The sequence below is a fragment of the Takifugu flavidus genome, chromosome 10 (genome assembly GCF_003711565.1).
Source record: "Takifugu flavidus isolate HTHZ2018 chromosome 10, ASM371156v2, whole genome shotgun sequence".
NCBI lineage: Eukaryota > Metazoa > Chordata > Actinopteri > Tetraodontiformes > Tetraodontidae > Takifugu > Takifugu flavidus.
The window spans coordinates 2,819,097-2,843,107 of NC_079529.1; the positions used below are offsets into that span (position 1 = coordinate 2,819,097).

Here is a 24,011-nt window from a genome sequence, read left to right on the forward strand (position 1 = left end):
TCTTCTATAACATGTTTAATAAACGGTCATCAGGTGCTGTCAAATCCATGCCACATAACCTGCATCCTGATGATTTCATTGAAGTTTAAAACGAATTCCTCCAAATGGTGTTTTGTTTTGCCCGCTGAAATTAGTCTCAAGATAATAAAGATTATCTCTTTGACGGGACCATGAAAGTCACCGTTTTGTCGCCGCCCTCAGGCCAACGTGAGTTATTACAACGGGGACAAGTAGAATTTTAGATGTTTTATTTGAACGCAGTTATAATTGAAAAAAATATATAATATTAAATTTTAGATACACACCGTAAAATATCAGTATATAATATATTAGAATCCAAACGTACTATTTTGCTATTATTATTAAATTCACCACGTGCATTGTTGAGTGACGTCACCGGCGCGCGTGTCGGGCAGTAAAGATGGGGCCCCCGCGCGCTGCTGCAGCCGGAGTCGCGCGTGGAGCTCCGGAGAAGGAGGAGGACGCAACTTTAGCAGGTCGGTTTAAACTGACGCTCATTTACGCTGTTTACTCGGTTTGTTCCAGATAAACTCACCAGCTTTTAAGTAACCGGAGGTTTTTTGTTGTTGTTGTGTTTTTCTTTTTGTTTGTTTTTTTTGTTTTTTTTTTACAATGAAATGACGTCAGTCCCTTCATTGTAAGGTTTCCATGTGTCACCTGAAACAACGTCCGTGGAATTTGACCTGTTGTCGCATCATGTGACGGTTGGGTGGGACAGGTTTAATAAGGACGATTTCTCTGAAATGACAATAAAGTCTCCCACCTGTAAACCTCAGATACACGTGTTTGAGATAAACCCGGTTAATCCTGGTGATTTTAGTCACATATTCATCTGTGTTAACTATCCAAAATGAAAATGGTTTGTTCCTTGATTTGCTCATTCAGTTAATCAAGATTATGATTTTTATTTTAAATCATATTGTTGTTTTTATACAGATCCACAAATTCTAATTCAGCACCAGTATCCTTAAATCTATAACACATCATGGCAAACTTGATAACCTCTTACAAGAACGGCTGATCATCCCCCCCCCCACCCCCCCCCCCCCCCCCCTTGTCTACTAATCATTGAGTATTATGAGCAGAGGTTGTTTATGGAACTGTTACCACGGCAACCAAAAACCGCAAGACTGCAGAAAAGTTATGACAGCGAATAACAGTCAAGACGAGACCTAGTTTTGCTGGTTTCAATAGATATTAAACATCACTTTCAGTTCTAATATGATATATGACAGATTACCCGAGTGTGTGTGAGATGGGGGGGGGGGGGGATCGAATGGACTCGTCACTTAGAAATCAAAGCTTTGACGACATGCTTCCAGATCCACGCACATTAGCGGTAAATGCGTGACAGTTGTCATGCTGGAGGATGAAGACGGGATGAATGTCTGCTCATGTCTGCAGCACTCGGACTGGTCCCGCGGGCAGCTCCGCCGGTCTGACTGGACCTGTGAGGTCAGTGATGGCGGACCGCGTGCCTCCTCTGCTGCTGGAGGCCTGCGTGCTTCTGGGAGCGTCTGAGGACAAACTCGCTGACATCCACCAGGTATCTGCGCTCACACACAAAGAGTCAGTCAGAGGACGGCCTTCAAGTTGTGGCCCAGTGGGAGAAACTTCCAGAAATAAAGGCCTCCCTCTGCAGACTGAGACGGGCTGTTGTCGGTTCTCTCAGAGAACACAAAGACGTCTTTAACGCATGTGTGTCAATGGAACGCCTCCGACTAATCGATGTTCAGGCTCGGCAGACGTCAACAAATGTGGAAGATGTGGAAAATTAACACAGACAAAAAGACGATTCCTTATTCAGATATATTAGAGGCAAAAGTGAACCCCAAACTACTCGTCAAATGCAGTAGTATAAAATGTCTTCTAGGTAGGTAATGGCAGGAAATGATGTCATGGAGTTTTTCCCCCATTCATACCCATTCAAAAATTTAAAACGGAGGTTGATGCAATAAACAATAATTAATATAAATGAGTAAATTCCATTTCATTCAACGACATTAAACATTCTATGGCACTTGTGTATTTTTTTTAACAAAAATGCTGCGATATACTGTTTAAACTGATTTAAACAACTCATTACTCGCAGGATGCTCTCAGGGTTCATATCACAAAAACATCACATTAATGCCACAGGAATTCTTTTCATGTCTCCCAACATTTGTGATGGATGTGATGCCTACCTGGCCACATGTATCATACTTTTCACATTTATGGTGCATTGTTGACACACAGAGGTGGCCTGGAACAGATCGATCATCTGAAACGTGCATAAGGTGTTTCCTTCACACCCTAAAACGTATTCTGTGTATGCAGCACACAGAAAAGCAGAAAGGAAGAGCACAAAGTGATTGGCTCATCTGGATATGGGGCAGATGGTTGTGGGTACAGAGCGGGCACTGGCGAGCTTCACGCACAGCGTCTGTCATCACTTCCACAGGCTCAGTTTAACAGCGATGGGTCTCAAGAGCGCCCCCTGCTGGAGCCGGAGGTGTTGCACGTCCTGGCTCCCCCCTTCTTCAGCGGCCCATCAGCAGAGGGGTCGGCGGTGAGGTCACACGGGAAGAAGAGGCGGTCCCTTCATAGGAGGATGAGGAACCAACCGCCTTCAGCTGCAGGAGCTCTGGGCCAAGGTACATTCTCCAGCAGCTACCGTGGCGTTGTTGACCTCCAGGAGTCCGTTTTTCCTGTCCTCCATCACCTTAGCTACGATTCCAGCGGTAATTAAAGTCTCATGTCACACGACCAGATGAGGATAAAAGCGGAGCAAACGAAGATGTCGTCGTACCTAAGGAGCTTGACCTCAGGTCGTTACCTCCACTCTGCTTCCCAGGTATTTGATGGTAAACACAGTTGATCACTTTAACGCTCAAATATCCATATTTTTATTGCTTTTCTCATCTCCTTCATCACCAGATGGACTTCACCTAACCAGAGAAGAGAAGAGCGAACAGTTCCACTTCCTGGTGTTCACTGACGTGTTTGGCAACAAGACTCACGGCGTGGTGATGCAGTACTACCGTCCTGTCCTGGTACACCGAAGGATTAACAAATAATTCACCTGCAGTTGTTTTTACAGCTAAAAACTGGAAACTGTGTGTGTAAATAAATCATCTCCTGTTTCAACAGGAAGTATCTTCCCTCCCCCAGAAAGGAGCTGGGCCCAGCGGGTGGACTCCTCTCTTCTCTGCCTACAGTTTCTGTGTAATATCCAAGTATCCGTACTTCACGGCGCTCAAAGACTGCCTGACGTGGTGAGAGAACGCCGCCCGAGCTGGCTGATCATGTCTGGACCAACGCCTGCCGCATATTTGTTTGTTTGTTAGTCTCTCTATCCAGCTGAGAACCTCACGCTTGTCAGACATGGAGGAATTGCTGGAGGAGTTTGCAGCCAAACTGGCCCTCGTGCCCATCCCCCCGCCTGGACACTTGCATTTGGTGTGTCTCAATAACCTAGCGGGCCTCATAAAGACAGTAAAGTGTCAGTTCCAACGCTGTGTGTTTCGCAGATGTTTCATTTGCATCCTCTGACCATCATGTTGCCGTCCAGAGAAGACAAGGACCACCCAGTGGTGGATTTAGACCTCCACCTGCCCCTCCTCTGCTTCCAGCCGCGGCAGCTGCTGCAGGTATCGGGCGCACCGGTCGTCTCCTCGTCAGCCCGTCCGTAACCCTCGTCTCTGTCCTCCTCTGTAGGTTCTGTCCTGCCTCCTGCAGGAGCAGCGGCTCGTGCTCTTCTCTGCTGACTTTGCGAGACTCACGCTGGTGGCCGAGAGCTTCTTGCTCTTCCTGCAGGTCTGCCTGGTTTTCGTAACTGTGCCGCAGATGTTCGCTTCAATCCGCTGTACTTCTCCCTGGACTCAATTGTCTTCATCTTTCCCACATTCCTTCCATCCAGCCTCTGTCCTGGCAGCAGCCCTACGTTCCCGTGCTTTCCAGGAGCATGCTGGACTTTCTCATGGTTCCTACCGCCCTCCTCATGGGCTGCCATGTCCGCCATTTTGAGGAGGTCGCTGCAGTGAGTGAACAAGCGTACAACAAAAAAGCAAGAATGTCCGTCGCAGGACTTTGAAGAAAAAAATGCTGATGACCTTGCAGGAAACGGACGACCTGATCCTCGTCAACATTGACGATGGAAGTGTCTCCACCTCGAGTTCTGAGACTGTCGAGCTGCCAGAGGTTCCTCTGGCTGCTGCTGACTGCTTCACCCAGAGGTGCCCGCTGTCACATCATGACATATCGCCGCTGCTGTCCGACATACTGACCGTAGACGACGTGGCTCCTGCAGGTGCGCCTCGCTGGAGATCCACTTTGACCTGCATCAGTGTCAGCGCGTGACATCGACGGACGTCAACGAGCAGCGGGCGCGGAGAAGAGCCTGGCAGCAGCAGCTCAACCACGAGATCCAGAGGATAGCGCTGGAGCTGATGGTCAACATATTCAGGTTTCTGGGTTCATTCTTTTGAAACCAGATGTGATCTCCTCCATTAGAGCGATGTGTGTCGTGTGTATAATGCAGGGACGTCGGCGGTCACCTGACCTATGAGCACCGCGTATTCAACAGTGAGGATTTCCTGAAGACCAGAGAGCCGGCTGAGCAGCCTTTCTACAGAAAGGTGATGAATCAGGTGCAATCATGAATAAATGAATAGTTTTAAGCGGATCATAATCCGAAGATGCCGGTCCCACTCCAGGTGCTGGAGACACACGTCTTCCATTCCTTCCTCAGAGATCGGCTCAACAGGAAGATGGACAACTTTGCACGGGTGGAACTCAGAAGCCGCTCTGAGATGCAAAGGTGAGATCTTAAAACGACCAATAAATTCTCCCTTTTTTTACACCCTGAACTTGTTTGTGTCTGGCGTCGTCTAGAATGAAGGCGATGGTTGAAGACTCCCGCAGACCCACCATGCAGGAGATTCAAGCCCAGCGGAGGAGCTCGGCTGGGGAGGCCGGGCCAGGAAAGACGCGGGGCATGAGCCTCCCGAACCTTGTCCCCCACCAAGCCATCCGCCTCAGGAGTAACTCGCTGGCTGGGATCTTCACCCCTGAACCTGGTGAGACTGGAGAGGATCTTTATGTAGATCTCTGTTCACCACCTCCTCATTCCGATGTTCTCTCCATCTCTCTCTCTGTGTTTTGTAGCATTTAGATCCTCTCCTAAACCAGTAGCGGTGTTTAGGCTCCCAGATTTCCCAACCTCCATGTCTTTCCAGTCCACCCAAACTTATTATTGCACTTTGATTCAGCGGCTCGACGAGGAAATTCTCTCCCTCCGAAGTGAAAACCCGTCCCTGCTTGCGAGGTGTTCTCATTGGTTACTGCTTCTGTTCATTTCACATCCCAAAACGCTGCAAACACAAGCCTCCTATTTTACCTCCAGGTTCTTCTTCCTACGCGGCTTCATCAACGCCTTGTGTTCACGCCGGCTGGACGCCCTGGTTGACTTCCAGAACCTCTACAGGACGGACACGTCCATCTTCCCCGCCGGCCTGGTCACATGGCTGGTAGAATCCCTCCGTGAGGATGAGAGGCAGCTGGTGGATAAACGGACCGATCTGAAGAGACTCCTGCTGAAGGTCAGTCTGGGATGGTTCCTCCTTGCTTCTGACACAAATCGCAGTCAGTGCCTGAGACCTAACGTGGTGGGGATCTGTCAGGTGCAGAGTGAGAACGAGAAGCTGCCGACGCAGCCTGACAACCGCGTCAAGAGGTTCAAACTTCCCAGGAAGCCCCTGCGCCTGGAGGAGTTTGTGTGCTGCGTCCAGGAGAGTGCGATTGTGAAGCACCTAGCAACCATACACCGTCTGTACGATGCCCTCGCCGATGGTATCTGCCCACGAAGAGATCTCTTTGTTGTCGCTGATCTTATCAGTGCTAGCCTTGTTTAATCTAGTGCTTCTTCATGAGGAGGAGGCACAAAAGCCTAAAGGCCCAACTCTGACGGCTCTCTTCTTGTTTGCTTGTTTGTCACTGTATAGAATTCCCAAGTTTTGCTTTAATTCGATTTTAAGGCAATCATGTATGAAATTGCAAGAGCCATAAATAGAATCTCCAATCCTCCTTTGAGATGCTTATCTCCTACCACATGACCACTGTATCTCACTGTATCTCACTAGCGTCCTTCTCTCTGTTCATCCCAGCCCAGAGCAAACAGGTAGAACCTGAAATGTTCCGGGTGTTCTACACCTCCTGGAAGGAGGCAGAAGCTGAGGCACGGCACGTCAGCCTGCCCTCAGAGGTCATAGATCGTCTCGACGATAACGAGTGCGTCTACAAGCTCTCGTCCTGCGTCAAGACCTCCTGCGGCGTTGGTAAAATTGCTATGACTCAGAAACGGCTGTTCGTGCTCACTCAGGGACAGCCGGGCTTCCTTGAAATCACAAAGTTCCGGGACATACAGGTCAGACATCGCTCGTCTGTGGTGGGATTCTCTCCACAACGCCGCTCTGTTTGCATAAAGGCCTCTCTTGTTTCTGTGAAGGCTGTGAAAATAGCCACCGCTCCCTTTCTGCTGGTCCGTATTCCCTCCCTTCGTATCCGCACTTCCAGCAGGCCCGAGGTGTTTGAGGCCAACCTGAAAACAGAGACTGAACTCTGGGACCTTCTGGTTCGAGAGATGTGGGCCGGGAGAAAGATGGCCGACCAACACAAGGTACATTGAAATCTGCTCAAAAAAGGTTTCCTAGCTGGTGTGATCTGCTCAGGCCTTTAATGTTACATCCCTGTTGGTCTCCTGAGGACCCTCAGTATATGGCCCAGGCTCTGACCAATGTCCTGCTGATGGATGCTGTCATGGGCTGCCCGCAGAACCACAAACCCATCGTCGCTGCTTCCAAGTTAGCCTATTTTGACAAGATCATCCATGAAGGTCTTTTCTGTTCTCTAAATACACAAAAACATCATCTGATTTTATTGATCTTCATCATTGCTATTAGGCAGAAGTTTCTTTAAGCAACTCTTAACCTTTTGTCTCTCCATCCTATTACATTGTACCAGCTTCCATGACGGTGACTCAAACCACCTCAGAGATGCTGAAACACAAGATTAACCCATCACTCAACCTTCCCGAACCTCAGAATGTAAAAGTGCTGCTCTACACCCCAGGTATCAGCTGTTACATATCATATTATAACATTATTATTATTACTTATTTAATGTCCCTTCAACTGACAGGAAAGCGGTTTTACCTGACGCGTCTCCCCCTCGTCTCTCGCAGGTCAGTTGACCTGTAGTGACTCAGGAAACGAGATGAACCCCAAACTGTGGGTGGCCCTGGAGGGGGGCAGAGTGGTGGTGTTTGATGCATCCACCTGGTCCATGCTGCAAGACTGCATCCAGGTTGGGGAGTCGCAGCTGGTGAGGGAGCACTGCAGTACAGTTACTACAATTACTACACAACTGCATTGTGGGTAATGTAGGCAGTATGTTTCTCTACAGTAACCAAGCAGTGCAGAGGTTATGTTCTGTTATGTTAAGTTATTCTTTTATTTTTAAAGGGTCTAAGCTAGCAGGCAGCCTTGTCCAGAAATGGATAGAATTTATTCAGTTCAGATAGACCCATGTGCCAAATATTTGTGTAGAACTGCATGCTGGGATTGGTCCACGGTGAAGTTTGGATTGGCTCTCAGGACTCCATCATCTACATCATTGACACTCAGAGCATGTCCTGCAACAAACAGCTGACGGAACACAGACATGAAGTGACTGGACTCACAGCTGAACCCGGGGGTGGACATTACAGGTAGAGAATTTAATTTTTATGTTTTTTTGTGACCTAAGTGTGCAACTCAACAAGAACCTTTATTTTCCAGTCAGCAGACATTCTCCTGCAGCTGTGACGGGACGGTTCTGCAGTGGGACTCAGTCAGTCTCAAAGTCAGGAGACAGCACTTCGTTAGCTGTGACCGTCTGTCCTCCATCCAGGTCCACAACAGTACGCTGTGGTGTTGTAGGTGCTTTTATCTCTTTCCCAACAGCATCAAATAAGTGGTATTTTACTTAAATGTTATTTTTCTGCACTGAGAGGTAGCGTGATACCACTGGTATGTGATAGGTTAGACAAGGTGTGGTTAATGAATGTCACTGCAGTGTGTGTGTGTGTGTGTGTGTGTGTGTGTGGTGTGTGTGTGTGTGTGGTGTGTGTGTGTGTGTGCGTGCACAGGTTGTAGTGACAGCATTGTGGAACTGAACAAGAGCGGGATCCCACAAAGAAGAATATCCCTCCCTGAAGATCTACGGGGAAGTAACTTCAGCTGCTTCATTTTTATCCCACAGGTGACTTTGTGGTCCTTGGCTATCAGATCAGCAGGTTAGCGGTCACTTGGTGCTTTAACAGGCCATTCAGTCTATATTACATGCAGTAATTCATGCAAAAAATAAGTAGCTAAATGCTTTGAATTTGACTACTGTTATGCTGCAGCTCAAAAGAGCGGCTACCAGGCCCACTTTTGTGCACGTACCATGTGTGATCAGACACCACCCTCTTAAAAATTCTTTGCCCATAGCCAGTGTTTGTGTGGACTTTTTCCAGCGAAGACAGCTGTGGGCGGGATGCACAGACTCAGGACAGCTTTTTCTCTGGCACCCTGACCACAGATGTACCTCCCAGAGAATCTCCCTGCCTGGGGCCTCGGGAATCACCTGTATGATTCAAGTTAAGAACCAGGTATGCTTGAGGATAGGAAGGTAAATGTCCATTCTCAACTGCCACCTGTCCTCGATGTCCTCCCCTCATTGCAGGTATGGGTGGGCTGCAATGGCAGCGGTGATGTCACATGTCAATATGAGGGGCAGATGAGAGGTCTGGTGATGGTGATGGACCCAGAGAGCTGCAGTGTGACAAAAGAGCTGCAGGCCCACAGAGACAGCATCCAGACACTGTGCTCGGCTGAGGACCGCTACATCCTGAGTGGTTCCACACGGCTTGATGGCAAGATTGCCATCTGGAATGTCGAGTAAAGATCTTAAATGCATGTAGAGAGAAAGGGGGGGGGGGGGGGGGGGGGTGTCCTTTTTCATTTTGTCTCATATGTAACATTAGGATTTTGAATAGATGTGGAAGAAATTATAAAAATTGAAAATGAATAAAGTTGTAAAGAAAAACATTGCTACTGCTGTCGTTTATATCGCTGCTATAGTTTTTGTAGTTGAAAAACGGTCAAATAAACAAGTGATTCCTGACCTTTAATTCCGACATATATTTGGCAAAGATATTGATTTGGAATTTTGCTTGTGAGTTTTCCTTTCTAATGGAATGACATTGAAAATGTTACATATAAATAAAATACAACTTTAACACGTCTCGTCATTATCGCGTTTACTCCTTTTGGTGTCAAAACGAGCCAATTACCGCATAGTCCGTGGGTCACGTGACACCGGCCAGTGACGTCATTTTCATGCGACATTTCCTGACACATCTCTCCATGTGAAGCACTTCTAACTAATTTATCATTAAATATAGGTAAGATTTGCTAGATTTTACGAGTCGGAGGTGTCACGGTTAGTTTATTGTGCATTTACAGTTGAAATGTGCGACAGTTATTATTGTTGTCATTCAGCGCGATTTAATGAGCACGTCTTCCTGTCTGCGACAAGGTCAGAATTTAACGTGAACACGTAACGGCAGCACCGGGGACGATAAATGTTATAGTTTATACAACTATCAAGAGATAACACAAACCTAATCTGATAGCGTCTTTCTTACATGTGTCTCGTTTAGTTTGCATGACGCAAACACAGATTTGAATGTTAAACGGTTTATCTTGCCGGGTCACTGGTGGGACCATTTAAACGGTGCTGCAAAATCTTTGTCTCGTTGTTATTTGAGTTATTTAAGTTTAGTTCTGTTCTAACCTTGTTGAACTGTTTTTCTGGTCGCCTTGTTCATTTAGTTTGAAAGAGGGATGTTGACTCCTACTGCCTGACGGTCAAACGCCTTCCTCCTCCTGTCTGTGGCCACGGTTTCATCGCTCGGACCCAATGGCAGGTCGACTCATGGGCAGATGTGCCCGTTTGCTCTGCAGGGCCTCCTGTCAGGCTCCAGCTGTTGCTGTTGCACGCCTGCCCCTAACTGTTGCTGGGCCAGCGGAGGTGCGCAGGGCTCCAGCATGGCAATGGACCACAGAGAGGTTAATGTGTGAAGGAAGCACGAATGTCAAAGAGGACGTCTTATCCAATATGCCCACCCAGACTCGGCTGGATAACTTGTTAGATAAGGCAACGGTACCAGAGGACATCTTGCTGGCTTGGGCAGAGCATGGAAGAAATAGCAACCAGGCAGCTTGTGCTCTGATTAAATACACACAGCTGTTAATGAGGATGAAAGGCAACTTGGAAGAACAACCTCAAGTGATGACAGATCCAAGGTTTTTGGATATGACAAATACCCTGTTTCAGAAAGTGAGAAGTAAAGATCATCAGATATGATAGGTTGACACTCTAATGTTGTCCTGACATGTTTAAATGCATTTCCTGTGTGCTTTTTCCTTCAGGTGTCTTTAGTGTGGAATGGCACCCTAGTGAATGTCCTGCGATCGCTCTGGACTATAGATAGTCCCTCTACTAAGTCTTTACTCAGTTCTGTCCAGACTGAGGTCCTGTGGAGAGTCCGCAGGCTGAGTTACAAGCAGCTGGGCCACCTGATAGACTGGGGATCGGGCAAGACGAGCCCGCAGGATGCAGCGATAGTGAACGCCGTCTTAAAACAACTGGAGCTTCGTTGGATTGAAATCGCTGATTCTAAAACCCTCAGTATGCTTATTTCCAATGGAAAAATCATGTCTCCTACTTTAATGGACAGACTTGAAGACAAGGTATCAGAGTTCCAAACACCCACATTCACTTATCACATGATGCTCACACACACGCACACACACACACACACAGGTAATCTCACTCTATGACGAAGGATCTTTGTCTTTACAGGCTTTGGAACTCTCAGAAAACTTTACGGCAGAAGAGATCCGTAAAGTCTGCGTGTCTTTGGCCGTCCAGAGGCGCAGGTCTGTCCCGCTGCTACGAGCGCTCTCTTACCATCTTCTGCAGAAGCCGCCATCAGATTTCACCACTGAGCTCATGCTGGATATGGCTTTTGCATATGGTAACAGCAAAAATGTGCAGAACACACAACTTTCTCCACACTGTCATATTATAGTCTGTATTTACAACAAACCGGCGCCTCTGTTGCTTTACAGGAAAGCTGAATTTCCACCATTCTCAGGTGTTTCAGCGAATGGCCTCAGAGTTGGTACCGAGGGTTCCTCTGCTCAACCCCGTCGATGTCACACGCTGTGCTAAATCACTGGGCTTCCTCAAATGGCTCCACTTTCCTTTGTTTGAGGCTTTTGCAGAGGTCGGTTGAGCTCGGATTGTTGGTTTTCTCCCCCCTCCCCCCCGATGTTTGACTCACCTCCAACACTTTTCCACCAGCACTACATAGCAAAGAGTCAGAACTACAGCACCGCCCAGCTTTGCAACCTGCTCATGGCGTTTGCCAGACTGAACTTCCAGCCCAGCAAAAGAGAAGAGTTCTTTAGCAAGGTACTGGTGACTGTAGTCTCAAACGATACCTTCTGCGCCCTTCGCTGAGTGCAATATGTCGTGTGAAGGTACACCCTGCGCTCGTGGACGCGCTGCCAGCCATGGAGCCGTTGCTGCTGACGGATGTAGTTTGGTCTCTCTGTGTGCTGCAACAGGCCAGACCCCAGTACCTCATTCCACTGATGCAAGAGAGCCACGTTAGCAAACTGTCAGGTAAGGAACACTGAAGATTGTGAGCTGCAATCCCAATATTTCTCAGCAGAGGGCAGTGACCCGTGAATCCCTTCTGTCCCTTATGTCAACATATTGAGCCGTTGTTATGTCCTCTGTAGGGTCGAGTCCAGCTCGAGTGGAGAATTATCAGCTGAAGCTCCTCCACATCGCTGCTACTCTCCAGTTGGAGTTTCCAGGTTCCACGGACCCCTCGCCCTGCTTGAGTTCCCTCTCTGTCCCGGGGACCAGCTCCACTCTCACACCCATGCAGAGCAGCTTGAGAGAGACCTTACAGAGTCTGGTGGAGGGGAAGACAGAGGCTCTGCGCACTGGGGTCAGCACTGTATACGGGTGGACCATTGGTAAGACTGGTTTGTTATTCCGATGCAGAAAATCCTTTAGTCGCCTTTAATCTGCAAAATTATTGGTGACTGTTGAGCTGGGGAACATATTTCTGACTGATGTTGCCTCTTTGAATCAGAGGGTGAGCTGGTTGTGGATTATGACAACAAACCAGTTGGACTAACAACACTTAAAGCCCCTCATCTCCCCAGTGGCGGAGGAGCCCAGTTTTTACCTGAAGGGGCTCGGAGGTGAGTCACAGCGGAGAACCATTCTTGCCTGGGTGCTTCAGAGGTTCCTCTCTATGCTCTCTGCTCACTGGTCCGTTCATTTTTGCTCTTTGTTTTTAGACTTGCTTTCTTGGCTTGGGAGTTTCCCAACTTCTGCTCAAAGAGCCGAGACCTTCTTGGACGTTTCGCCATGATGAAGAGACACCTGCAGTTGGCCGGCTTCATCACGGTGGAGGTACGGCGAGGCACGGTTCTTTATGTGTTGCGTATCAGACTGAGATAAATAAGAGAACATGCTGCAGATGTAACACTGTGGCAGAGCTAAGAGTCAGGTGGGTTCTGCTGCACTCTGTGGTATAAATAGAGCTCTAGTTGCAGCTCAGCCTTATCTCGACTCAGGCTAAGCTCCCCCTCTCTCATTTAGAACAGCACGATTAGTGAACAGTAGCAGCCCTCAGATTTTACTGCATGATCTTTACCGCCATTCAGAGGGACTCTAGCTCCAGAAGCGCTTGGTTATTAAATCGATGTGATCAGATCTGACCCTTTTTTTGTCCTCACACAGGTGCCCTATTACGAATGGCTGGAGCTGAAGACGGACAGGCAGAAAGTGGCGTTCCTAAAGGACAAAATCGGGAAGGCCGTGGCCGAGGACATGGCCAAGTGAGCCGGCGAGGAAATTTGCAGACTTGACAGATTGAGAGTTTTAACAACCAGATGGGACCAATGGAAGTGCACATGCCCACATGCCCACTTGGAACTGTGCAGAGGAATAAAAAAAGTCACATTCCTCACGCCGGTTCCCTTGGCAACTTACAGGGCTTTCCCTGTTTCCTTGGTGATGATGAGCAAGCGAGATGGAAATAAACTTCCCAAACAGAACGGTTGCTGAAGCTGGTGGCGCTTGTGCGTGTGAAGAGACTTGAGTAATTTAAGTGTCCCTGAACATCTGTGTTGTGCTGGAATAAAACATTTTATTGAAAATTTACCTGAATTCCTAAAAGATGGAGGATCATTGGTGTTGTGCATTAGCAAAGGCCCCCGTGGATTCTGGCTCACACACACGACACATGAACAAGTATTAACAGTAGTAACATAAAAAAAAGTTGATATCATTACTGTAATTACAGTAAAAAGTTTGATTATTTAAAATTCCGGTTAATATGTTGATGCTCCTGCACGGTGCAGCAGCGGCGCAATACTGTGCAAATAGATTTGCTGAGCTGGCACACCAATGGTAGATTTTGGGTTGCCATGGAAACTACCCTTGCTGACCATTTGCTCAGCCTGCCCCCCTTTCAGCCTTTGTGTTTTTCTCCGCCTCCCGGTTGTCATCTTTAATGCAGAGGGCAGATGAGAGATATAGAACAACTGTTCTGGGATCTAATTAAGTGTATTGCTTCGCATCCTGTATTCTCCAAGGATTTGCCTGACTTTGAGTTTTATTTGTCGTTATACATCGGACTAATTTTTCCTCAGCTGAATTTCAGCGACTTCTGGATCAAACTGAACGGCAGAAGTTTCATTTCTATGCAGTTTTCTGCATTTTCCCTTTGACTTTCTTTCGGTTTCCTCCTCTGCTCGATGTCTGCCAGCTCTTGTTTTTGCAGTACTCCCTGTCAAGGGTGGTGGCAGCACTGAGGGAGCGCTGCAGATCTGCTGACATCATCTCCCAACATCCAGTCGTAGCTTGGCTGGGGGGGGGGGAAGATGGTAGAGCAGAGGGGGTGGGGGCAGAAAAGATAGAAGGAAAGAGGGGAGGATGTAAGGGGACAGGAAGCAAATACAGAATACTGCAGCCGCCTCTCCGATTCCATACACACCCTCACACGGGCGAACTGAAACACACACACACACACACACCCTACAGCAGAATCACTGCGCAGCGGGAGAGAGAGAGCAGAGAGTCTGTTACACAAACAGACAGACACGTGCTGCAGGAGCATCTAAGTGTTGGATTTTTGAGCATTCTGTGCTGCCCCCTCCCCTTCTCCTCTTCTTATCTCTCTCTCTCTCTCTCTCTCTCTCTCTCTCTCTCTGCCTGTTCACCTTGTCTGTTCCCGCTGTATGATTTATTGTTGCGTCAGAGCCAAAGAGGGCCAGCGAGAGAAGCATGCCGGGGGAGAGCGCGCTCAGATCCATCCCCGCCGAGAAGCGAGCAGAGCATGAGGAGACGGGGCTCCCTGGACCAGGTAGGACCGCCGGGGCCGGGGCGAAGGTGGGATGTTTAGGGCACTCTGCTGTGGAGCTAGAAATCAAGGTAAAATCGAGAAGAGAGAGCGAGGGAGTTGGAAGGACGGTGAGCGTGCACAGACTGACAGAGGGTGAGTGAGCAGGTCGAGAGATGCTGATGTTAGAAATGGTTTGTTCTTTTGTTGACATGCACAGTTTGGCCAGTCTCAGATGCCTCCGTCAGCCCCAAGACCCACCTCCGTGCCCACTGCATCGCAAAAATGACCCATTTTACCCGCTACACCCTCACTTTATCAGACCCCCCCAACCACCACCACTGGTCCCGCTTCTGTTACCCTGTCTTGCCATCGCCCCGGGTGCCACCCCATCTGTAATAAGCCCCTCAGAGGGGTTTTGCTAGCTGTGAGGACACTGTAATGAGGCCCCTCCCTTCCTCCCCCTCCAGCCTTAGCACAAACATGACACAGCAGCATGGCAGCGCTATACTGTAGCACATACGCAGCACAAGAGGAGGCTCTTAGCATGATTTCACACCTTTCAGCAGCTGTAAATTCCAATAGCGATAAATGAGGGGCAGCATTTACAAAAAAAACTGTTGGAATTGATGAGAAATTATAGCAATTATATATAATGGAGCGAGAGATATCCCTCTGCTTATAGCTATGGCGTCTCAGGAGTGGCTGCCTCTTTATTTTTTTTATAAGTGTCTGCACCTGCTCTGGGTGGAATCTAGGATGGAGTTTATTTTAAGCTTTCCTGGCCCAGATCTAAGATAGGTGACAGAATCAGGGGTCGCTCTGGTTTCAGCGATCTGGTGGGATCTGAGGAATGCGGAGAGGTGGAGACGAACAAAGACCTGAGGATGTGTTGATGTTTGTCCCTGGCATCGGTTATTTAATTGTAGCTCCTCGTGGGGATGATGGTTTATCGCTGCAGCCGCTGTGACGCAGCTCCGGAGGACTGTTCTCTAGCAAAAGAATAAATGGAACAGGTCCTGGGTCAGCAGAGTAACTTAAATCTACAGGATGGTCAGTGGGACCAGTTTATTTTGTGGGACTCTTGCCACGGACCCTTCATCACAACCCTGAGCCTCCTGACCAGTTAAGATATGGAGCAGAACATCAGGCAGTGTTCCATTTCTGTAATTAGGGTCTGGTTTTTAGACAATGAGGATGGCACCAGGAGAATGGATGGCATGTGGGTATTAGACGGTGGCTGAAATTGAACTGAGCCACTCTTGTGTCATAACAGCCAATCAGGATGAGGATTGAGGTCTCTCTGGCAACAGCCTAGTTAAAAGAGTAGATTCAAGTTCACAATTCCACAGTTCCAAAGAAGCCTCAGATTCTTCTGGAGCTCTATATGAATGCATGGAGTGTTTATCCCTAATCAATCCGACATAAGACAAATGTGGATCAGGAGTGAAACCAAATAAAATTCAGTTGGGTTATTGTTTGCGCCATCCTTCTGAGTCAGAGACAGCCCTCCCCATTCCCCAGCCCCTGACCCAGTTTCTTTCATTCATCCTGTCGTTTTCTCTGGAGATGAGACTTATTGAGGTGCTCGCGGGTTAGACACACTAAAGAGCACCACGGTTCTATATTAGTGTTCCGCCACCTGCCTGTGTAGCTTCAGATGATAATACAACAAGTGAGAAAAAAAAAGGATTAAAACCCTGCTCAATGTTCTGTTTGCTGCCATTCTCTGCTTTAAACCTTTCTAGCATCAGCAATGAGATTTTTACAGGCCATCAACTGGCCGGTCAGCACTTAAAATCAAGCTTTTGAATAGCTTGTCACTATTGTGACCATTATGCATGAAAGGGTTAACATCACATTTTCTGATCTTTGAATCTTTTCTAGACATGACCAGGCATCCATCTACTGACTCCACCCCCAGTTATAGTGGCTCCTCCCCTTCCGATAGTGGTTCCAGCCCCTCTCCAAGCACTCCTCAGAAGCTGCTCCCAGCATGCACCTCTCCATTCGGACCGCGAATATTTCACTCAATGCCTAGTTCGTCCGGTACACCGAGACCTCAACCTGAGGGCTCCGACCATCGTCACAGCATGCCCAGATTGTCTGTAAACCTGGGGGGTCATGGACCATGTGGTCGCCATATCCCTGTTAAGATGGAACGAATTAAGGTCTGTGTTATGTGTTGATCATTTTGGTATATTTGTTGTATATTAGCATCCATTCTTGTCTTATATGTGGTTCGTAGGTCCTGACTGGCTCTGAAATTGAGAGTGACTACCAAGAGTCCCAAACTATTGACACCAGGGTGGTGATGGGTCAGGAGGCTTTGCTTAAGACAACAGAGATCCAGAAAGAGAAACCACCAGCTGGGCCTGTGGCCCAGTCGGAAATGTTGCCAGACTTTTCCAATGAAACACAAGCAAATAAGAACAGGCTGGAAATCAACAATGGGGGGCACCAAGTCCAAACCCATCTGGAAGAACAGGATCTAGCAAAAGATGCAGTGCAGCCACCAAACACGCTCTCTCGCCCTTTACACAACACCTCACACACTTTGCCCTCTAAGTCAGTCAGAGCAGATGATCAGGTAACAGAAGATCCTGATGTGAGTAAAGCCCTTTCTCAAGATGAAGTGCCTTCCCTCTCTTTATCTGAGCTGACGTCTCCAGTTGCTTTGTCCTTCTCTGAGCCTGCCTGTACCGTTGACCCTCTACGGGTGGGCGTGCCCTCAACCCTTGACCCTGACCTTTACTATACCGCACCTTCTACACCAATTAAGATGGCTTCCCACTCCTCGCATCTCAAACACCATTCGTATCCAGGCTCGCCAGCCTGTCCACTCTCCCCAAATTCTCCATCGGATAGCGAGGATCTCTGTTCTCCCCTCACCTCGCCTTCTGGTTCTTATATCACAGCAGAAGGAGGCAGCTGGACCTCTTCCTACACATCTTCTACATCGCCTTCCGCCTCTCCCCACTTACTCGTTGCAGACGAAGCGCAGGAGGCTCCTGCTTGCTTTGTGGAGTCCTTGTCAGAGATTGGAGATGAGGCTGGAGAGGAAAAGGGACGAACAGGACCAGAAAGGGAGGAGGCGCTCTGTTCATTTCATGCTGAGAACATTGTAAAGAAGTCACGAGTAGGTGTAACTGGGACAGTCATCCTTGAGGAGGATGAGACCACAAAAGCAGAAGAGCTTGAGAGTTCCTCAGAAAGCCACCATTATAGGGCATCTGCAGATGCATCCCCTCAAAGGAGCAGTAGCAGCCAGAGCAGCGAATCACAAGAAGATGGTGGAGAATCTGAAAGCTCCCTCTGCCCATTGGAAGAGGCCAGGGCAGTGAAAACAGAGTATTTCAGAACCAAGCAGGCTGGTCTCAAACTGCAGCTAGAAGGATGCATGTCAGGGGAAATGTATGGAGAGACTGAAGACCATACAGAACTACGTTCCACCACCCTGACCCCAGATATAGATGATGCGACAATGGCATCATCGAGCGTTAGCCCAGACTCACCTGTCATCCCTCTTGATGATCTCTATCCTGGAGCCTTCGGTCGGTTCTGCCCAAATTCCTTCATGCTCTCCCAGGCAGCATGTGCTGATGATATCGCAGAAGAAGAAAGGATGATCCCTGCCTCCCTCCTCTCCTTTCCTCTCCACACTAGCCTGATCTTTAAAGCTGATTCCATGGAAATTACATTATTCCCAACAGAAGAAGATCCTGAAATAGACGACGTTAAAGATATTAATGCGTACGCAGCAGGAGAGGAAGAGGCAGATGTTGAAGATGATGACGATGACGAAGATGATGACGACGGTGATGATGATGATGATGATGATAAAGACGGTGATGATAATGAGGATGAAGAAGTTGACGATCTTTATAAAAATAATGAAGCTGATGTTAGTAACGGCCATAATGAGGAAGGCCAAGAAGCCAAAGTAGAGGTAAAAGTGGTGGAGGAGCAGGAGGGCAACACAGAAGAGGAGGAGGAGGAGGAGGATGAGTTTGACTGCAAAGCAGTGGAGGATCCGTCAGATGAGGACAGTTCGGCGTCCTTCCTTCATTCCCTTTCAGAGACCTCTATCAATGAAGGGTTGGATGAATCCTTCTGTTTCCATGATGATACAGACGACTCATTAGATTCTGCCTCCTATAATGGGGAGGAGGATGAATCTTTGTACAGCACTGAGAGGCACGCACAAGCAGTTGAACCCATGCCAGTGAATGCAGCTGATGTATCTGAAATCCAGCCAGAATCTCAACATGGGGCAAACTCTGATTCACAGACACAACAAAGAGACATTGTTGTCTCCAGAGACTTGTCTTCTTCTGAATCCATTACTTACTCTTCAGGCAAAGATACTGGCGTCAAAGTTATGGACAGACCTGAATCCCCTACATCCAAGTTGCAATCTGACCTGGTATCTACCAGTTTAACAGGTCTCTCAGAATCTTTGGATTTGCAAGTGAGAGATGACAAACCAGTGGATCAGCAGTTACCAGTCAGTCATTCAGGAGGACTTTGTTCTCAGTCAAAATCCTACAGCACCTTGAAGGCCAGGAGTGAGGTGGCTAATAGCTCTGATTCTTGCACTAGTTGTCAGGGTTACCTTCCCACATCTCCTTTCAATGCTTCATTGGGTTCAACCTCAGAGTTTTGCATCCCTCGTTCTGCCACTGTCACACAGGAGATTAACAAGTCTGTTCAACCAGAAGACCCGACTGAAGGAAGTACTCAGATGACTAAAAGTGTTTTAGAAAAGACAAATGACCATTTAGGGAAGGAACCTATCCAAGATCAGTCTAACGATTCTTCAGAGGAGGAGCTCAATGAAGAACCAGAAAGAGATTCTTTCAAGTTGCTCATAAAGCCTCGTTGTAATCAGCCACAAAGTCAAAAGGCAGTAGTTGCAAGTAGACTTTTATTATCAAAGTCATTCTCAATTCAGTCTAATGTGCCTGGAGATGATAAGGTCACAGGTAGAACTGCGAGTCACAGGAATACCGACACGGTGCTTGATCAGAAGAATGGAAGTGCATCAGTAACCTCTGTGAGCACACCAAGTCGAAGCAATGATTCCGATTCCTTCCTAAATATGGCCAGTGTCACCAATGATTTGAATAAAGGTGTTCCTTTGCTCTCCTGCTGTAAAGATCCTAGTCCCAACCCAAGTAATATACCCGTTTCTGCCTTTCCAGAGATCATGTCAGAAGTTGCTGACAATCTGGCCCTGACCCCAGAGCACTGCTATGGTGATTCTGCCCTAGAGAACCTGAGTGCAGATGAGGGAGCGCTGGGGGCCGTTGGGTCCCCACATTCCCCCCTTGCCATATCGCCTAAAAGAGAAAACTCAGAAACAGGCACACACAGGGAAACAGATCCTGGTGCTGGGACATGGTATAGTGACAAGATGGGGCTGGGGTTTGGTCTGGGACTTGGCTCAGGAGCTGACGGTGTTGGTGTCTGGGGAGCACGGGAGACGTTATCTCCGTCTATTAGAAAGAGATACAAGGTTGAGTCAGAACAGCTGCTTCTGTGTGACATAGAGGACCAAAGCACCCAGAAGGTCGTGGTTCCCTCAATGAGGAGCGAGGCACGCAATTATGACAATAATAAGACTTCAGGTCAGGATGACAAAGATAACAGTCTGTGTGAAAACAAGGATAAACAGGTGGAACAATACAATACAGGACAGGGATCTCACAACGCCTTTTGGAAGTCCATAGAGGAAAGGGAGAAGGAGGAAGAGCATGGAAGCTATGGGTTCCATGGTGATGATGTTAGTAATCTAAATCCAGGAGATAATGGAAACAACACGGACGCACAAATACGAGACAGTTGGAGGAACTCCGACAATAATAATAATTCTACCTTTGACTCTTTGGAGGTTGCCATGTCTGGAAGTCTAAATGCTCTTTCAGAGGAAGTGAGACCTCAAAGCACGAGTACCAGTGTCGGAGGGTCTGCGTCTAACATTCCACTTGAAGATGTGGAATCTTCAGACAAAACATTTGATGAAGGCAGAGAACCAATGGACAGCTACTTGAACCAGACTCTGGACACAACACAGACCCAGTCCTCCAATGAAGGACATTGTAGTATGTTGGAAACAAATGTGGACAAAAATGGACCTGAACATCTCGTTCTGTCAGAGAATGCCAAGTCAAGATATTGCACTAGTCCAGTATATCAGATAATCACTTCAGAGGGTAATGCACCCTTTTCTTGGCTGCAGGGGACATTTGGATCTTTTTCTCCTAAAAGTAGATCAGATAAGTCCAAATCAAGAAGACCTTGCCAAGATGAGACAATAACGGCTGGATGTCAGGCAGGAACAAAGCTGCTTGGGCCTGAGAATGAGGGCCAAGGAAAGGGAGAAGTGAGCACTGACGCAGATCTTTCTGATGAACCAAAGACTGAAGATGCCTTTAGAAGACAGCAGGATGTTGTTTGTAACTCAGGGGTAAAGGACAAAGAAGAGCACTTAACAGAGGGGGCAAAAACGAGAGGGGAAGACAAGGAGAAGAAGAAGAAAGTGGAAAGAAAACCCTCTCCAAAACAGAATGTTCCAGAGCACTTCGCACACTGTCTCCTTAAAGGGGAACTTTGCACTGATAAGTCAAACGCTGTTAAGAAAGGGAGGAGAGGGAAGCAGAAGAAACGCAGAGAATCTCCGACGGGCCACCAGGAGAAATCCAGCCCTGAATCTGAGTCCATGAAATGTGCAATAAATAGAACCAAAGATGGAGGACCAGACGGGGCTGTGAAGAAATCTGGCCGCAGAGCAAAGAACAAAGCTCCTCTGTTGCACAAACCTATTGCAGAGCCACTAAAAGGTAGCAGTCACAGTCCTGATGTCAAACCTCCGCGGCATGAATGCTGCACTTCTGCGTGCTGTACGGCAGAGAACCGGTCTGCAGTGGTGGCCATGAGCCAAGAGCTACAGCAGAACCTGAACATGCTGGATTACAGGCCAGAAGGAACCAGAGTGGACATCAACGACAACAACATTGAAAATGATCCCAGCGCAGCTACTCAGGACACCACATCACACGAGTCCACATCACTTTGTTCTCCAACATCTCCAGTTTCTTTCTCCACCACCCGAGCTGCACCACCAGAGCCCGAGGAGGACCTCCCCGCACCAGTCCAGGAATCCCAGCCTGGACAGCTAGACGCTGAACAGCTTTCAGTGTCTTTAGTTTGCGCCACTTCCCCAACAACACAGCGACCTAATGATCCCCAAACAGTTGAAGATGACAATCTCCAAGAGGCCTCCGTCCTTTTGGCATCAACCACATCGCGCTTCTCGCCTAACTCGCTCTTCATCTCTTCACCATTAAACTTGTCCCAGCCTACCCAGGAGTCATCTTTGCTGGGTTCTGGGACTGTAGATCCAACATGTGCTCCAGACCTTGTTTCCAAACATGTCATCCACACCAACAGTCGGATCAAGCAAAGCCACACAAGGAGCACACGAGACATTTGCAGAGGTTGGTATCAGAGTGGATTTTTTTTTTTTGTGCAGATAAATGATGAATTTCATTAACTGTGTGCACTTTTAGGTCCCATCTTGGCCGAGGAAGAGACAGAAAGTGAGGACGATGGTGGGCCGCCCCGGGAGGCTGCAGAAATCAGAAATGGCTCCATGCAGAACAAGACTGGGGCTTCCCATAAAGGGCGAACACAGCCTAGCCCTGCCCACCAGATGACTTGCAGGCAGTCCAGCGGTCCGATCCTCCACAGCTCTGAGGTTTCCAAAGAGATCGAGCTGTCCTTCAAGAAAAATAGTGAGTCATCTTAATTATGACCAAATGAGTCAGCATTAAAAAATCCCCACTAATCCCTCCACTTGCTGTAAGCCTGTTCCTCTTTTCGATTCCTTTTTTGGAATAAGTCAGGGATACTCAGACTGAAACAATCAGTTTACAGTTTTCTTTCACTTGTATATGCACAGCTTCGATATTAGCGTCCTGTAACGAGTCTGAAAGTGAGGAGTCAGTACCTGAGCTGGAGGAGTCAGAACCCCAGAGACCATCAGAACCCCGGGTAACTGCTGCCATTGTTGAAGACTGCACCTTCTTTTATAGCATTTTGACTTAAAGATATCTTTTTTTTCCCAGTCCATCACCGCTACAGAGGAGGGGTCCAACAGGCCCAAACAGAGCCGCAGTGAAAAGAAGGCTCGCAAGGTCTGAGCACAAAAAAAGATGCATAAAGCAGCCAAAGATGATGTCAGGTTACAGCTGCCCTGGTCTTTATATGGTTACACAGGCGATGTCCAAACTGGGCCTGAAGCCGGTCCACGGTGTGACCAGAATCACCATCAGGAAGTCCAAAAGTATCCTGTTTGTCATCAGCAGACCAGATGTGTTCAAGAGCCCCGCGTCAGACATTTACATCGTCTTTGGAGAAGCAAAAGTGCGTCTTTCTTTAAAGCTGATGAATAGGCAATATAAAACGGCTCTAAAATGGCTGCCCTCCTCTCCCAGATTGAAGACTTGTCTCAGCAGGCTCACAAAGCAGCTGCAGAGAAATTCAAGGTTCCTGTCACCTCTTCCCCCTTGGCCCCACCTGCCCCGCCCAGCCTCACCATAAAGGAGGAGAGCGAAGATGAGGTCGAAGAGGTACTTGCCGGCGATGCCGTGACCTTGCCCCGCTCTGTAAAATGTCTCCGCCACTGTAAACTTCCCTCTCTGTCCCATCAAGGTGGACGACGGAGGCCTGGAGCAGAGGGACATCGAGCTGGTGATGGCTCAGGCCAACGTGTCGCGCGCCAAGGCCGTCCGTGCGCTGAAACACAACAAGAACGACATTGTGAACGCAATCATGGTGAGGAGGAAGGGGTGGGAGTGGGGGTGGGAGTGAGGATGGGGGTGAGGGTGAGGGTGGGGGTTGGGAGTCCAGAGGGCAGAAAGAGGGCAGATGTGGAGCAAGATTAATGAGTCATAGTTAGCACAGCAGCTTCTCCACAGCGGCTCAGCCACAGCCGCTCTTCCGTAAGCTATCGGTGTGGTGTGACGTCCACTAGGTGGCAGCAGCAGTGCATTCTGGGACAGCTACAGTATGGCAGACACTATGAGTCATAAGCTGATCATATTCTCAGACTTCTTTTGCTTTTACATTACAGATGTGTAATAGAAAAATCCCCTCTCCCTCTTTCCACCACAGGAACTGACCATGTGAGCGCCGAGGAAGTTTCAACCTTTGCCTCCATCCTCCTCCTTCAACCTAAAAAGCCTAAACGCTGCTGACTCTTCTGTATTGCTGCTACTGTATGTTGCACCCCCCCAATACCTGCTAAAAAAATAAAATAAAGTCTGTTCCGACTGGGGCCGCACTGGAAGACTCATTTCATGGCATTTAATTCGCAGATTTTGAACCCCTAATCTTTTGTTGCTGCACCTTCTGGTCTGCAGGTTGCAAGGAAGTCCTGCACCGACTAATGTGGTTCTGATCAGATCTTCATTACCAGCAGTGGAAAAGC

The 24,011-nt window shown here is 48.1% G+C and overlaps 3 protein-coding genes across 8 annotated transcripts; all 3 read left to right on the plus strand.

Annotated features, from left to right (window-relative positions):
* Positions 1–78: 78 nt before the first annotated feature.
* LOC130532097 (DENN domain-containing protein 3-like) lies at positions 79–9,038 on the plus strand. 3 transcript variants are annotated; one of them, XM_057044413.1, is made up of 28 exons: positions 79–497; positions 1,426–1,567; positions 2,465–2,657; positions 2,774–2,857; positions 2,941–3,056; positions 3,154–3,278; positions 3,351–3,462; positions 3,534–3,653; positions 3,721–3,819; positions 3,923–4,042; positions 4,123–4,238; positions 4,313–4,468; positions 4,544–4,640; positions 4,719–4,822; positions 4,897–5,081; positions 5,170–5,329; positions 5,408–5,603; positions 5,685–5,853; positions 6,168–6,427; positions 6,509–6,679; positions 6,766–6,895; positions 7,024–7,131; positions 7,244–7,383; positions 7,608–7,768; positions 7,839–7,975; positions 8,189–8,301; positions 8,558–8,692; positions 8,767–9,038. In XM_057044413.1, exons 2-28 carry the CDS (start codon positions 1,484–1,486, stop codon positions 8,983–8,985), a joined length of 3,810 nt encoding a protein of 1,269 aa, XP_056900393.1. In that variant the 5' UTR covers positions 79–497; positions 1,426–1,483; the 3' UTR covers positions 8,986–9,038. The 3 variants fall into 3 exon arrangements, 2 of the variants coding, with proteins under 2 accessions (XP_056900393.1, XP_056900392.1); XR_008952260.1 differs by lacking the exon at positions 79–497 and having other exon boundaries at positions 1,374–1,567; positions 8,189–8,335; positions 8,767–8,905; XM_057044412.1 differs by lacking the exon at positions 79–497 and having other exon boundaries at positions 1,376–1,567.
* A 344-nt stretch (positions 9,039–9,382) lies between these two features.
* tbrg4 (transforming growth factor beta regulator 4) lies at positions 9,383–13,338 on the plus strand. 3 transcript variants are annotated; one of them, XM_057044415.1, is made up of 11 exons: positions 9,383–9,487; positions 9,918–10,425; positions 10,518–10,838; positions 10,951–11,125; positions 11,220–11,377; positions 11,455–11,565; positions 11,634–11,778; positions 11,898–12,140; positions 12,260–12,371; positions 12,471–12,585; positions 12,916–13,338. In XM_057044415.1, the coding sequence occupies exons 2-11, from the start codon at positions 10,006–10,008 to the stop codon at positions 13,015–13,017; spliced, it is 1,902 nt and encodes a 633-aa protein (XP_056900395.1). In that variant the 5' UTR covers positions 9,383–9,487; positions 9,918–10,005; the 3' UTR covers positions 13,018–13,338. The 3 variants fall into 3 exon arrangements, with proteins under 3 accessions (XP_056900395.1, XP_056900396.1, XP_056900397.1); XM_057044416.1 differs by having other exon boundaries at positions 9,444–9,621; XM_057044417.1 differs by lacking the exon at positions 9,383–9,487 and adding an exon at positions 9,658–9,819.
* Positions 13,339–14,140: 802 nt separating this feature from the next.
* On the plus strand, positions 14,141–23,858 carry nacad (NAC alpha domain containing). Of its 2 annotated transcripts, none has more exons than XM_057044410.1 (10): positions 14,141–14,674; positions 16,406–16,689; positions 16,767–22,017; positions 22,090–22,314; positions 22,482–22,573; positions 22,648–22,716; positions 22,799–22,945; positions 23,017–23,151; positions 23,234–23,356; positions 23,696–23,858. In XM_057044410.1, the coding sequence occupies exons 1-10, from the start codon at positions 14,464–14,466 to the stop codon at positions 23,708–23,710; spliced, it is 6,552 nt and encodes a 2,183-aa protein (XP_056900390.1). In that variant the 5' UTR covers positions 14,141–14,463; the 3' UTR covers positions 23,711–23,858. The 2 variants fall into 2 exon arrangements, with proteins under 2 accessions (XP_056900390.1, XP_056900391.1); XM_057044411.1 differs by having other exon boundaries at positions 14,141–14,542.
* The last annotated feature ends 153 nt before the right edge of the window (positions 23,859–24,011 follow it).